The sequence below is a fragment of the Xenopus laevis genome, chromosome 7L (genome assembly GCF_017654675.1).
Source record: "Xenopus laevis strain J_2021 chromosome 7L, Xenopus_laevis_v10.1, whole genome shotgun sequence".
Classification (NCBI taxonomy): domain Eukaryota; kingdom Metazoa; phylum Chordata; class Amphibia; order Anura; family Pipidae; genus Xenopus; species Xenopus laevis.
Window position 1 is genome coordinate 12947830 of NC_054383.1, and position 14480 is coordinate 12962309.

A 14480-nucleotide genomic window follows, 5' to 3' on the forward strand; every position below is an offset into this window, starting at 1 on the left:
TGGCACTGCTTTCATGGACTGTTTGGGCAGTGAGAATTTGCAGTGTTAGAAGAGGCGTCTCTGTTCATTTAGCCATACAGTGTGTCATGATAGTGTAACTCAGTTAGGATACATACAAATTATAATTGTAGCATTTAATTACAGAAGTCTTTGAATAAAGCTGGCCATAGACGCAAAGATCCGATCGTACGAATCGTTGAGTCGTACGATTTTCGGACCATGTGTGGAGAGTCCCGACATTTTTCGTCCGTCGGAGATCGGTCGTTTGGTCGATCGGACAGGTTAGAAAATTTCTGTCGCCTGCCGATAATATCTTTGCGTGTATTGCCGATCGTACGATTTTCAGAGGGAGACTGTCACTAGTGTTGTCAGACATAAGTATCGTACGATTGCTGTCAGGGGCAGAACATTGGCTGATCTGTTCTTATTTGATCGGAATGGTAAAGACTTTGATCTGAATGGTTAGTGGAGGGTCGGGAGATGGGAAAGTCCAATCGTATGTTGATTCGTACGATCGGATCTTTGCGTCTATGGCCAGCTTAAAAGTCTTTATGCTTATCTGTTGTGAACTGTAACTCCCAGCATGTTTAACTTACAGCTATGGGTCTCCTCTGTAGAAGCAAAGGAGGTATAAATATTTAAATGCATTTTAAAGCTGTTGCACAGATTTTTAGATATAGGATTTATGATTTGTTTCTATTTTACTGTAGGCTGGTGTTTGGCATGTTGTACCCAGCGTATTTCTCATACAAGGCTGTGAGGACGAAAAATGTGAAAGAATATGTAAGTATTGTATTTATTATTCCCTTTATAAACGTATCGAAATAAACCTTCCTTTATTTTATGAATGGGATTTATGTATATTCAAAGTATTTAGTGTGCGTTTGCTTTATAAATGGTCAGGGTATTATGCAGTGTTTTGTTGTGGTTATTTAATTGTGAGAGCTGCCTTGGTACTTGCTTTAAAAGGGTAAAGGCTGCAGAGGAGAGGGGGGAAGAGTCTGCAGAGGAGACAGGGTGTAGAGAGAGAGGCTGCAGGGTGTAGAGAGAGAGGCTGCAGGGGGTAGAGAGACAGAGGCTGCAGGGGAGAGACAGAGAGGCTGCAGGGGAGAGACAGAGAGGCTGCAGGGGAGAGAGAGAGAGAGGCTGCAGGGGAGAGAGAGAGAGGCTGCAGGAGAGAGAGAGGCTGCAGGAGAGAGAGAGGCTGCAGGAGAGAGAGAGGCTGCAGGAGAGAGAGAGGCTGCAGGAGAGAGAGAGGCTGCAGGGATGAGAGAGAGAGGCTGCAGGGATGAGAGAGAGAGGCTGCAGGGATGAGAGAGAGAGGCTGCAGGGATGAGAGAGAGAGGCTGCAGGGATGAGAGAGAGAGGCTGCAGGGATGAGAGAGAGAGAGAGGCTGCAGGGTAGAGAGAGAGGCTGCAGGGTAGAGAGAGAGAGAGTGAGGCTGTAGGGTAGAGAGAGAGAGTGAGGCTGTAGGGTAGAGAGAGACAGAGGCTGCAGGGGAGAGAGAGACAGAGGCTGCAGGGGAGAGAGAGACAGAGGCTGCAGGGGAGAGAGAGACAGAGGCTGCAGGGGAGAGAGAGACAGAGGCTGCAGGGGAGAGAGAGACAGAGGCTGCAGGGGAGAGAGAGACAGAGGCTGCAGGGGAGAGAGAGACAGAGGCTGCAGGGGAGAGAGAGATAGAGATCGGCTGCAGGGGAGAGAGATCGGCTGCAGGGGAGAGAGAGGCTGCAGGGTAGAGAGAGAGAGTGAGGCTGTAGGGTAGAGAGAGAGAGTGAGGCTGTAGGGTAGAGAGAGACAGAGGCTGCAGGGGAGAGAGAGACAGAGGCTGCAGGGGAGAGAGAGACAGAGGCTGCAGGGGAGAGAGAGACAGAGGCTGCAGGGGAGAGAGAGACAGAGGCTGCAGGGGAGAGAGAGACAGAGGCTGCAGGGGAGAGAGAGACAGAGGCTGCAGGGGAGAGAGAGACAGAGGCTGCAGGGGAGAGAGAGACAGAGGCTGCAGGGGAGAGAGAGACAGAGGCTGCAGGGGAGAGAGAGACAGAGGCTGCAGGGGAGAGAGAGACAGAGGCTGCAGGGGAGAGAGAGATAGAGATCGGCTGCAGGGGAGAGAGATCGGCTGCAGGGGAGAGAGATCGGCTGCAGGGGAGAGAGAGGCTGCAGGGGAGAGAGAGAGAGGCTGCAGGGGAGAGAGAGAGAGGCTGCAGGGGAGCGAGAGAGACGCTGCAGGGGAGCGAGAGAGACGCTGCAGGGGAGCGAGAGACGCTGCAGAGGAGAGACGCTGCAGAGAGAGAGAGGCTGCAGAGGAGAGAGGCTGCAGGGAGAGAGAGAGAGGCTGCAGGGGGGGAGAGAGAGGCTGCAGGGGGAGAGAGAGATGCGCTGCAGGGGGAGAGAGAGAGACTGCAGGGGAGAGAGAAGGAGAGAGAGTCTGCAAGGGAGAGAGGGAGAGAGAGCCTGCAGGGGAGAGAGGGGGAGAGAGCCTGCAGGGGAGAGAGGGAGAGAGCAGGGGTGCTTCGCCAATGAGGCAAGTTGAGGCTGTCGCCTCAGGTGGCAGCGCCCCACAAGGTACCAGGGGGCAGAAAAAATGCTGGTACTTTAAGAGCGAATTTCCAGGGGAGGGGGGGCAGCAGCAACTGCTGCTGCCTCAGGCGACAGAGGGGTCAGGATCGCCCCTGGGAGATAGAGCCTGCAGGGGAGAGAGAGAGACGCTGCAGGGGAGCGAGAGACGCTGCAGAGGAGAGACGCTGCAGAGGAGAGAGGCTGCAGGGAGAGAGAGGCTGCAGAGGAGAGAGGCTGCAGGGAGAGAGAGAGAGAGGCTGCAGGGAGAGAGAGAGAGAGAGGCTGCAGGGGGGGAGAGAGAGGCTGCAGGGGGAGAGAGAGATGCGCTGCAGGGGGAGAGAGAGAGACTGCAGGGGAGAGAGAGGCTGCAGGGGAGAGAGAAGGAGAGAGAGTCTGCAGGGGAGAGAGGGAGAGAGAGCCTGCAGGGGAGAGAGGGAGAGAGAGCCTGCAGGGGAGAGAGGGAGAGAGCAGGGGTGCTTCGCCAATGAGGCAAGTTGAGGCTGTCGCCTCAGGTGGCAGCGCCCCACAAGGTACCAGGGGGCAGCAAAAATGCTGGTACTTTAAGAGCGAATTTCCAGGGGAGGGGGGGCAGCACCAACTGCTGCTGCCTCAGGCGACAGAGGGGTCAGGATCGCCCCTGGGAGATAGAGCCTGCAGGGGAGAAAGGGAGAGAGAGCCTGCAGGGGAGAGAGAGGCTATCTGAATCTTTAGTACTTACAATGAGCGTGCTGAATAAATGCGAGGATGCAGTTCTCAGGGTTAAAGGAGCAGATGGTCTTCCTGTCACATGCGAGTCCTATGGCAGCAGTGAGTCTTACAAGGAGAAATTTTCTTGCCAAAAAAAAAAAAAAGTGAGTTAAATTCCCTTTTGGGCCCCCGAGCCATGATTTTAGATAGAGATTGTTTCCTGTATCTGAACTTGTCTGGATATCTTGGCAGTGTGTTTGTTGGGTCTGAATAGATGCGGCTGTAGGATGAGGAGCTTTTGTAAATACAAAGTCTGTTGCGATTCCCCTTTTCAGTGTCTTCTCTTGCATGTTTGTAATTATGATGGTGGTGGAAAAGCTCTGAGTACTGAATTAAAGGGGAAGTAATGCTTTGTCTGTACCTTTCATAGATTTTCTGCTAAACTGTATATTGTTCGGCGGGAAGGTTAGATGGCTAGAATCTAAATCGCCGGCGGGATGGCTTTGTTTCCGAAGTCGCCCAAAGTTGCCTCACAAGGAAACATCGGGCCTCTTCGCAAAACAATGTGATTTGAGTGCCATCCCGCTGGCTATTTAGATTCTAGCCGGCGGGACTAATTCTCCCCGAATCTTCATCTGTGTCTCTGCCCTTACACCATGAGATTGTTACTGGTTTGGTGCTGTGAGCCAGTCCCGCGTTCCATTAGCCGTTAATCCTGATTATAATTCATGCGTAGGGTATGGGCTAAAGTGGAAGAAACAATCAGCAGAAATACTAATCTCGCTTTCAGACAAATGGCCTGAGACTGCAAAGCGGGGAAATGTAATATACGTACAGGAAGCCAAGAAGGGAAAGGGAATCATTTACATATAAATAGTCTTACATTGTAGGTCAGGATTCAGCGATGGTCAGGCTGATGGATGAGGTTTGCAGCTGTCCGCTTTGATAAATACAATCCTACACCTGCAATCTGATTACTGCGAAAAATGACTGCGCTACTGACGTGTCCAGCTGCATGCTAAAGGCAAGAGGCATCTAATGGCAAGATTATCTTGTGGCCGCAACAGCCGCTAATCACCACAGTTATGTTGGCACATTGTTTAAAAGGGCAGAACTGGCAGTGCAGAGAACAGCAAAAAACAGGCCTATACATCTTTCGGTTACAATCATATTGCTAATTTTAAAGGAGAACTAAACCCTAAAAATGTATATATCTAAAAATGCCATATTTTATATAATGAACTTATCCTAAAGTTTGAGCTTGTCAATAGCAGCAATGATCCAGGACTTCAAACTTGTCACAGGGGGTCACCATCTTGGAAAGTGTCTGTGACACTCACATGCTCAGTGGGCTCTGAGCAGCTGTTGAGAAGCTAAGCTTAGGGCTCGTCACTAATTATCCAGCAGAAAATGAGCTTCCCCTGTAATATAAACTGATGCTACAGGTTTGCTGATTATTAAATTCTGATGCTAATTGCACTGGTTTCTGTGCTGCCATGTAGTAATTATCTGTATTAATTACTAATTGTGACATTTCTATTCTATGTGTACTGTATATTGTGAGTGGGTCCCTAAGCTCAGTAAGTGACAGCAGCACAGAGCATGTGCAGTGAATCAGCAGAAAAGAAGATGGGGAGCTACTGGGGCATCTTTGGAGACACAGATCTTTACTGCTAAAGGGCTGTGGTTGCCATGGGCTGGTACAGAAGCACAAAGAGAATACATTTCTAGACTACTTCTTTAGTTAAGCTTTACTTCTCCTTTAAGGGGTTTATATTCAGTGTGTTCTAGATGGCTGTTGGCAACGCTGCAGTTGGTCTTTATTTTTACTTTTTCATAACTGATTTGCCTTGTTATTCCTGAATCTCTGATCTAAACATCAGTGGGGTACACTCCCCTCCCCCTCAGCTGCACCTTTGGATTTAGCTAAAAAGTGTCTGATGGCAGCTGGGTGGGCAAGGCTAGAGTGCTACTGTTTCACAATTATGTGGCCAATGGTGGGTGGCTTTGTTGCATGGGACTGTTGTTGGGTGCAGCTGTATTAATAGGAGGCGCTGCTCCATTGGAGTGCTAATCAGTATCCCTTTAAAGGACACCTATCATAGTAAAATTGTTTTCCCCACGGAGGTGCTGACTAGTAGAACAAACACACCATAGTACTATTTGGTCAAGAAAATGCTTTATTAGCCCCGGGGAAACAATTTTACTATGGTAAGTGCCCTTTAAACCTATGTAGAGGAGGAAAAGCTTCAGTACCATTCAGTATCATCCCTGTCTGAACAGTGGGTAGTGCTCAGCCCACAAGCAACAAGCAAAACACATGTATCACACTAAGCTTTTTAAATAGCTTGTTTCTGCTAAACTGCTGATGATCCCAAATAAGCCAGAAGCAAATACGCTGAGGGCGTTTACATTTATCTGTATTGTGCTGTTACTTTGGTTGTATTGATTTCTGCTTGCCCGTTCTTGCCATATTCAAGTTTTTCATTTTTGCTTGTTTGGAACATTCCTTGATGGTAGTTTGGGGGTTAAGGGTTTGTTTTCCGTGTAACATTGGACCTTTGTCTGCTTGCTGGGGAGTTGCCGGCTTGCTGTGTTTCAGCCTCTCCGCTGCTCACAAATCTGGTGGAAATTTCTCTTGCCAACCCGGTGCCAAAAATAACATTCCACTCCGAGGGGAGAGAACCTGTAACTGTAACACACCCTTGGTTGGCCGGTGCGCGTACTGTGACATAATGAAGTGGCTGTAGGGGCTGCAATAAATAAAGATAAATAAACAAATAAATATATATATATAGGGGCAGGTTGTAGGGTTGGGCAAAGTGTATCTTGGCCCAGGTTGCCCATATGCACGCCCACTAAGTTATGGAACCTGTTATCCATAATGCTGATGACCTGGGACTTTCCCTCATTTGGATCTTCATACCATAAGGGCAGAGACACATGCTCAGATTCGGGGAGATTTAGTCGCCCGGCGACTAATCTCCCAAACTGCCTCCCGCCAACTACAATGAAAATTGCTGGCGGGAGGCAGCGAAGTCGCCCGAAGTTTCATCATGAGGCATCTTTGAGCGACTTCAGAAAACAAAGCGCACCAATTGCTAGACTGTAAATCGCTGGCGGGAGGCAGTTTGTGGAGATTGCCCAAAGAAGAGGAGATATGTCGCTGGGCGACTAATTTCCCCGAATCTGAGCGAGTCTCTGCCTTATGTCTGCCAAAAAATAGTTTAAACATTAAATAAACCCAAGGGGATTACCATAAGTATATCTTAGTTGGGATCAAGGATCAAGTATAAGGCATTATTTTATAATACACAATATCCTTGAATATCCTATTATATCCTTTTAAACGGTGCTTAGTGAGGTCATCCGTTTTTATCAGAGCTTAGTGATGTCATTTCTATCACATGACTCACTAAAACTTGTGTATTATAATAAATAAAGTACCCCCTGTTGCAAAATATAAGGATTTTAGAAGTCACCTCGGACTTTCATGACCTTCGGCATCATGCTTTTATATGGTCATGTACCTCCTCGGTAACATAATATCCTTATAATACACAAAAGCCATGAATATCTTGTAAGCGGCGAGTTCTGATATCATCAGTTATAACCGGTGAGTTCTGATGTCATTTCTGTCACATGACTCACTGAAACTTGTGTATCATAATAAATAGATAAATTATTTTTTTTTTTTTTTAATGTGAATTATTTGGATAAAATTGAGTTCATGGGGGATGGCCTTCCCGTAATTCGAAACTTTCTGTATAATGGGTTTCCAGATAATGGATCCCATCCCTGTACTTGCTGAAAGTACTATTAATTCATTGTTACATTGTTAAAATGCTATGGATATCAGCTGACTACCTCACTAGTTATTGAACATCAGATGAACGCGTCTCCTTGCAGTTAATGGCAAGTGACTACATTTCTGCCCATTCACATTTCCAGCGTCTGGTGGCGGCAAATAGATTCGTTACAATGCGGCAGGAAACAGCAGCGGGGAAGCAATTCTGAGCGTCTCTCCATGGAGACGGGATATTAGCTGTTTTTTTCTCTGATAAGAATGATAAAATTACATTTCGCTAGGATACAACCCCCCCCAAGGTTGGAGCGTTAGTTGGTGCGTTCCCATGGAAACCTGAGTAAAATACGTTCTGCTCTTCAGGTGGAAATGGAACATTCTGCGTAATTGTTGGCTTCATGCTCCGAGGGGAAGGAAAATGTAACAAGAATAAAGTGTACTGACAAGGTTCACACATACATATACATATACATATACATATACATATATATGTATATATATATATATATATATATATATATATATATATATATATATATATATATATATATATATATATATATATATATATATATATATATATATATATATATATATATATATAAATATAATATATATATATAATATATATATATATATGATGTGTGTCTGTTTATACATATTAGGGATGAACATAAATATTGCCCGTATGTTGCTTTAAAGAGTTCGCCAAATAGTAGCCTAAATACGGACCCTTATTAGCTTGGCCAATCACTGTCCTGAGTAGTGATGTGCGGGTATATCCGATGTCCTTGGAACCCTTGGGTTTGAGTTACTGCTGTGGGTTTTGGTGGCATGTCCAGGTTTTGGTAATTCCAGACCTGCCATTTTAAGCCCCTGTGTGTTACCTTCTGTCGAGCCCTCCCAGTTGGTGATGTCAGCAGCAGGCCCCTCCCCTTCCGCGTTGTAACCGGTGGGTACATGTTCAGGTGAAATTAAGGGGTGGTTCACCTTTAAGTGAAATTTTAGTTTGTTATAGAATGGCAATTTCTAAGCAACTTCCATTTGTCTTAATTATTTAATTTTCTATAGATTTTGAATGATTCACCATCTTCTTCTGACTCTTTCCAGCTTTCACGTGGCTTTTCACTGACCCCGTCTAAAAAACAAATGCTCTGTAAGGCTACACATTTATTTTGCTACTATTTATTACTGATCTTTCTTGTCACGCCATCTCCTATTCATATTCCAGTCTCTTATTACAATCAGGGCATGGTTGCTAGGGGAATTTGGACCCTAGCAGCCAGAAATTGCAAACTGGAGAGCTGCTGAATAAAAAGCTAAATAATTCAAAAGTTCAATGAACGAGAGATTGGAATATGAATAGGAGAGGGGCTCAATAAAAAAAAAAAAAGTAGCAATAATAATGCATTTGTGGCCTTACAGAGCATTTATTTTTTAGATGGGGTCAGTGACCCCTAGTGATGGGCAAATAAATTTGCCTGGCACGAATTTGCGGCGAATTCCAACGTCTCCCACGAAAATTCCCTGGCGTGAATTTCCAATTTTCAAGATTTTTTTTTGAAAACGTTCAAATTGCTAAATTTTTTGTGAAAACGTTCGAATTGCACGATTTTTTCACGACAGCGGTAGAATTTCAAAATGTTTTCGTGAATTTTCTGATTTGACGATTTTTCAGTAATTTTTCACATTTTGCGGGAAATTCGCGATTCGCCCATCACTAGTGACCCCCATTTGCAAGATGGAAAGAGTCAGAAGGAAAGGCAAATAATTAAAAACTATAATAAAAACCAAATGAAAAGTTGCTTAGAATTAAGGCCCCAATACACGGACTGATAAAAACTGCAGACAGACCGAGTCGGCAGTTTATTGGCCCGTGTGTGGGGCCATCCGACGGGCATCCCCGATATCTGGCCGCATCTGTTCGTTCATGCGGTCCCGCAATCGGACCGCCCGTATCACCTCCATTCTGATCTGATCGTTGGGCCCTAGGGTCCACGGTCGGATCAGCCGGATATCGCCCATCTCAATGTGGGCATATCAGGGAGAGATCCGCTCATTGGTGACATCTCCCTGTGTATGGCCACCTTTAGCCATTCTGCAACATACTAAAAGTTAACTTAAACGTGAATCACCGCTTTAAAGGCCTGGATCATTACCGTTATTGGGCTGCTGAACCTCTGGGCTCGTCTGTAAGCTAGGGATGCACCAAATCCACTATTTTGGATTCGACCGAACCCCCGAATCTTTCAGGGCTGAATCCTGCTGAAAAAGGCAGAATCCTGGCCGAATCCCGGACCGAATCCTGGATTCGGTGCATCCCTACTGTAAACCGATGCAGTTTTGTTGCTGCTTCTGAGTCGTGCTCATATCCCCTCGCAACACTGTGTTCTGCGCACATTTTAGAAGGCTAATCCCTTAATTTGCAGTGCCCCCCATGACGGCTCTGTAATTTGGAACCGAGGCTGAGATGTAGTGGGGTGCAAGTGTAATTCGTGATCCCCCAGACTTGCAGAGATGATAGGCAGTCACTTTTATGACAAATCAATTTTTTTTACATTATTTTGTGTCACCAGATATGTCCGTAGAGCTGACAGGTAGGAAACAGATGGAATATTTTACCCAGAATGATAATTTATCTACGTTTGTTTTCTCATTTTTTGTTTTCTTGTCTTCCTCCCCGGGCTGTAGTTCCGCCTCAGATGCCAGGGCCAGTGCTGCTGCAGGTGATTTATAGCTTGGAACCTAAAGGACTGAGAGATTGATGTGCATTGACCTCAACCAGGCGGTTGCTATGTTCGGCCTACTCTGGTTGCTGTTGCTAAGGCTACGCTGCCCTGGGGGATCATGTAATGCAGAGGCTCCTTGTTGGCTTTTTTAAGGGCTGTGTGACTGGAGGATGAAATAAGGCAGCATGTGGGAAATCCACTAAATCATAAACGTGCCCACGTGTGTAAAATATATATAAATTCACGAGAACAAAGCCTGGAGCTCACAGCTGAAGCTAAAGCTGTCTCGCTTGTCCTTGTCCTCTCATGTTTATTAGGGGCTTGCAAGTAGATGAGTAATGTTAAGTAGTTACTCTGCTCCATTCTAGGAAAGAGAGACAATGATATATGTGTGCCCTACCGGCTGGATATCGGGTTCGGGTCACCGCGAAAGTGACGTCACAAGCAATGAACTGTGTGTTGTGATGTCACTTTTCCCAAGTAGGCAAGACGGCATATATTCTGGGCAGCATCGGGTTAAATTATCCTGACTTTATATCTCACACAGCAGCAGTGTGGTCATGCTTTATGTCAGATAATGTTGGTATGGGATCTGTTATTCAGAAATCTGTTATCCAGAAAGCTCCAAATTACAGAATGGCCCATCTCCCTTAGACTCCATTTTATCCAAATAATCCATATTTTTAATATGGGACCTTTTATCCCGAATGCTTGGGACCTGGGGTCTTCCAGAAAATGGATCTTTCTGTAATTAGGATCTTCATACCTCAAGTCTACTAGACTTGTTTTTTTGGCTTTGCCTCCAATAAGGATTAATTATATCTTACTTTGGATCAAGTACAAGCTACTGTTTTATTATTGCAGAGAAAAAGGTAATCATTTCTAAAAATTTGGATTATTTGGATAAAATGGAGTTTATGGGAGACGGCTCTTCAATAATTTAAAAGCTTTCTTAATGATGGGTTTCCGGATAACGGATCCCATACTTGTACTTTTTTAGTATTATTACATAGAAAAGGGAAATATTAAAAAAAAAAAAAAATTGATTAGAATGGAGTCTATGGAGTCATAATTTGGAGCTTTCTGGACAATGGGTTTCCGGATAGCAGATCCCACACCTGTAATACATTATTGGCTAGATTGTTCATTTTCAATAACGTAATTATCCCAATGGATATATGAGTATATATATATTTATCAGCTGATGCATCATTTTTGATTTTGGTTAATGCAATCCATTTGATAAATCACAAACAGAGATGATTATCATTTTTTTGGGTTCAAACCTCCATGTGTTCGGCAGGGCCTCCCTTGCCCTAATAAAAGTTCTAAACGTCACAATGTATAACAATCCCGTTCTGCTATAGTTCCGGACATATCCAAGGCAGAACATTTTTATTTACCCCCAATTGTATCCAAATCAGACCTCAGACCAGTCCCACCCTGTTCTCCCCAAGGAGGTCCAGCTGCAGAGTTTGGCAACGTGGCCTTTAGAGCAACCAAAAACCTTGATTTATTCTAATTTGTAGCTGATCACACAATGAAATACAATCTGTGCTTTTATGAAGGAGTATATTTCTTGCCAAGGAAACCTTTTCCATCCAAAATAATAATATTCCTCAGCTTTTATAGCAGGCTCAGCCATTGTCTGGACAGGCTGATTTTTTTCTCCCTGAAGTTTTGTGTGAAGTTGTATTCAATAGTAATGGAGGGTGGGTTTCTTCTTCTCCCTTTTTAAATCGTATAAAGAAAAACCTACATACTGAATGGATTATTAGCAAATAAGATACATATTGCATGGCTGCAAAACAAATGGTGCATTCTGCACTTATGTTGGCGTTCTCTAAATACATGTTAATAATAATAATAAATCCATAGCTAATAAACAATGTAAGATGTCAATTTAATATTCATGGGGTTTTAAAGGGAAACTAAAGCGTAGCAAGTAATTCGGTTAGAAATGCTACTACAGGTATGGGAATTGTTATCTGGAAACCCGTTATCCAAAAAGCTTCAGAAAATCTTCATTGAATTTTTAAAAACTATTTTCTCTGTAATAAAAAAAAAGTAACTTGTACTTGATCCCAACTAAGATATAATTAATCCTTATTGGAAGCAAAACCAGCCTATTGGGTTTATTTAATGTTTACATGATTTTCTAGTAGACTTAAAGGATACCGTATATACTCGAGTATAAGCCGAGTTTTTCAGCCCCCAAAATATGCTGAAAAACTCTACCTCGGCTTATACTCGGGTCAAGCGCAAAAATGTAAGAATAGTCGCCGATGCCTAAGACTAGTCGCCAGCATCCAAGAATAGTCTCCAAGAATATTCGCCGGCGTCCAAGAATGGTCGCTGGCATCCAAAAACAAGATGCCGCACCTCCAATGGGAGCAGAAACCCTCAATTTTTTGATTGAAACTTACCAGAAGCTGCTTCATTTCTCACCCTAGGCTTATACTCGAGTCAATAAGCTTTCCCAGTTTTTGAAGGTAAAATTAGGTACCTCAGCTTATACTCGGGACGGCTTATACTCGAGTATATACGGTAAGTAAATCTTTAAAATAAGTGAATGTAAAATTAATGAGTGTTATTCTAAGCACTTTCATCATTTACATTCATTATCTATTTTCTTTTTATTCCACATGTACTGTTAATATAAATGAATTTTGTTGAAACAGCGCCACCTGCTGCTCCTTTTCCCACCAGTTTGACCACCAAGTAGTCAAGGAAGTTGTCAGGAGAAAGAAAGAGGCTGCTCTGATGTTCTTCTGCTTAGGAAAGATGTGAGAAAGGTTTCTAATTGTTTTCCTAAGCAGAAGAACATCAGAGCAGCCTCTTTCTTTCTTTCTCCTGACAACTTCTTTGACTACTTGGTCAGAAAATGACCAGCAGGTGGAGCTGCTGTAACAAAATTCATTCATACATGTATCCCTTAAAGGAGAAGGAAAGGTTAAAACTAAGTAAGCCTTATCAGAAAGGTCTATCTAAATATACCAGTAAACCCCCAAAGTAGTGCTGCTCTGAGTCCTCTGTCAAAAGAAACACATCATTTCTTTCCTTCTATTGTGTACTCATGGGCTTCTGTATCAGACTTCCTGCCTTCAGCTTAAACCTCATTGCCCTGGGCAAGAGCATGCTCAGTTTGCTCCTCTCCCCCCACCCCTCCCTTCTCTACTGTAATCTGAGCCCAGAGCAGGGAGAGACTCAGGCAGGAAGTGATGTCACACCATGTTAATACTGCAGCTCCTATCCTAAACAAACAGAGAGCTTCTAGAGCTGTTTACTTAGGTATGGTAAAACATTCTACAGAATAAATATAGCATTCTAGCTTGCACTATTGCAGCTAATCTATTGGCAATAAAATGCCTCCGTAGCTTTCCTTCTCCTTTAATAGCTTGGAATAAAAAGATTAAAAAATAATGAATGCACATTACAAAAGAGCTTAGAATCGCCCCCCCCATCAATTTTACATTCACTTACTGTATTGTAAAGGTTTACATGTCCTTTAAGTTATGAAGATCCAAATTACGGAAAGATCCGTTATCCAGAAACCCCCCAGGTCCCTAGAATACTTTTGGCTGCTGCTGAGATGCTAACCATAGGGGTCACCACTAGTGATGGGTCGAATAAATTCGGCAGGCATGGATTTGCAGTGAATTTCCAAGTTTTGGCAGGCGCAAATGTTTTTGCGAAACTGCATCGAATATTTGCCGGTGAAAATAGTGTTGTGCTTCAATTATAAGGCCGTCCATTGACTTTAATGCATTTTGGACAAAATAGTTGCTTGTATAAAAATAGTCAGTTATTTTGACGCCCATTGCCTTCAATTCGTTTCACGAACGGGACAGATTCACCCATCACTAGTCACCACAAATTGTCAAGATTTATCTGTCATAGAAGCTACTACTACGGGGCTCATTATTAAATTATATTGCATTTTTAAAAAATTTGGATTATTTGGATAAAATGGAGTCTGTAGGTGATGGTAATTCGGAGCTTTCTGGATAACGGGCTTCCTGATAACGGATCCTATACCTGTAGCACCAACATTTAAAGGGATTTTTAATGCCTTGAGAGCGAAGGTCTTGTCACCCTGCCCTAATATAGACGATGTATGCACTTCTGAAGAAGGTTACCTCCATAGTTCTCATCATATTTGTCTTTTTTATAAAGGAAGACCATTCGGTTGAGGGCAGTCAGTTCAGTTATAGCAGCATTTTGCAGCATCTCCCAATCTCCAGGTACAAACGTCTGACACAGGAGAAAGGGGGATCTGCTCGTGATGTGTAATAATGGAAACAGCCGGCTACCAGAACTCATAGGGCTCAGTTCCATGCTCTTCATTTCTCAAGAGAGCAGCAATACAAAGCTTGTGTATGAAAGAATGTTGTGTGGGTTAAACATGTAATATACTGCATTATACATAGCACTGGGTGATGTCTAATGTGCTGTCTCTTTTGTGACATCTATAAATACCACAGTACAGCACCCACAGTGTATTTTACTTTTAAAGGGCAAGTGAACCCCAAAATAGAAATGTGGCTTATAAAAGAGAACATAATTCTAAGCAACTTTTCAATTAGTGGTGGGCGGTAGGCAAATTGTTTGACCCTAACCTGCCCTCTCCCAACCTATACCTGGGCCGGCCGCCGTTCCCCCTCTTTTTATAGATGAAAGCACGTCCCGCAGTAATGTCCTGAAA

The 14480-nt window shown here is 43.9% G+C and overlaps 1 protein-coding gene across 1 annotated transcript in view; it reads left to right on the forward strand.

Annotated features, from left to right (window-relative positions):
- The window catches only part of reep3.L (receptor accessory protein 3 L homeolog), a 106755-nt gene that overhangs the window by 41931 nt on the left and 50344 nt on the right, over window positions 1-14480 (forward strand). The window contains 1 exon segment of the mRNA NM_001090209.1: window positions 711-783. Within this exon segment, the coding sequence (NP_001083678.1) occupies window positions 711-783 (73 nt within the window).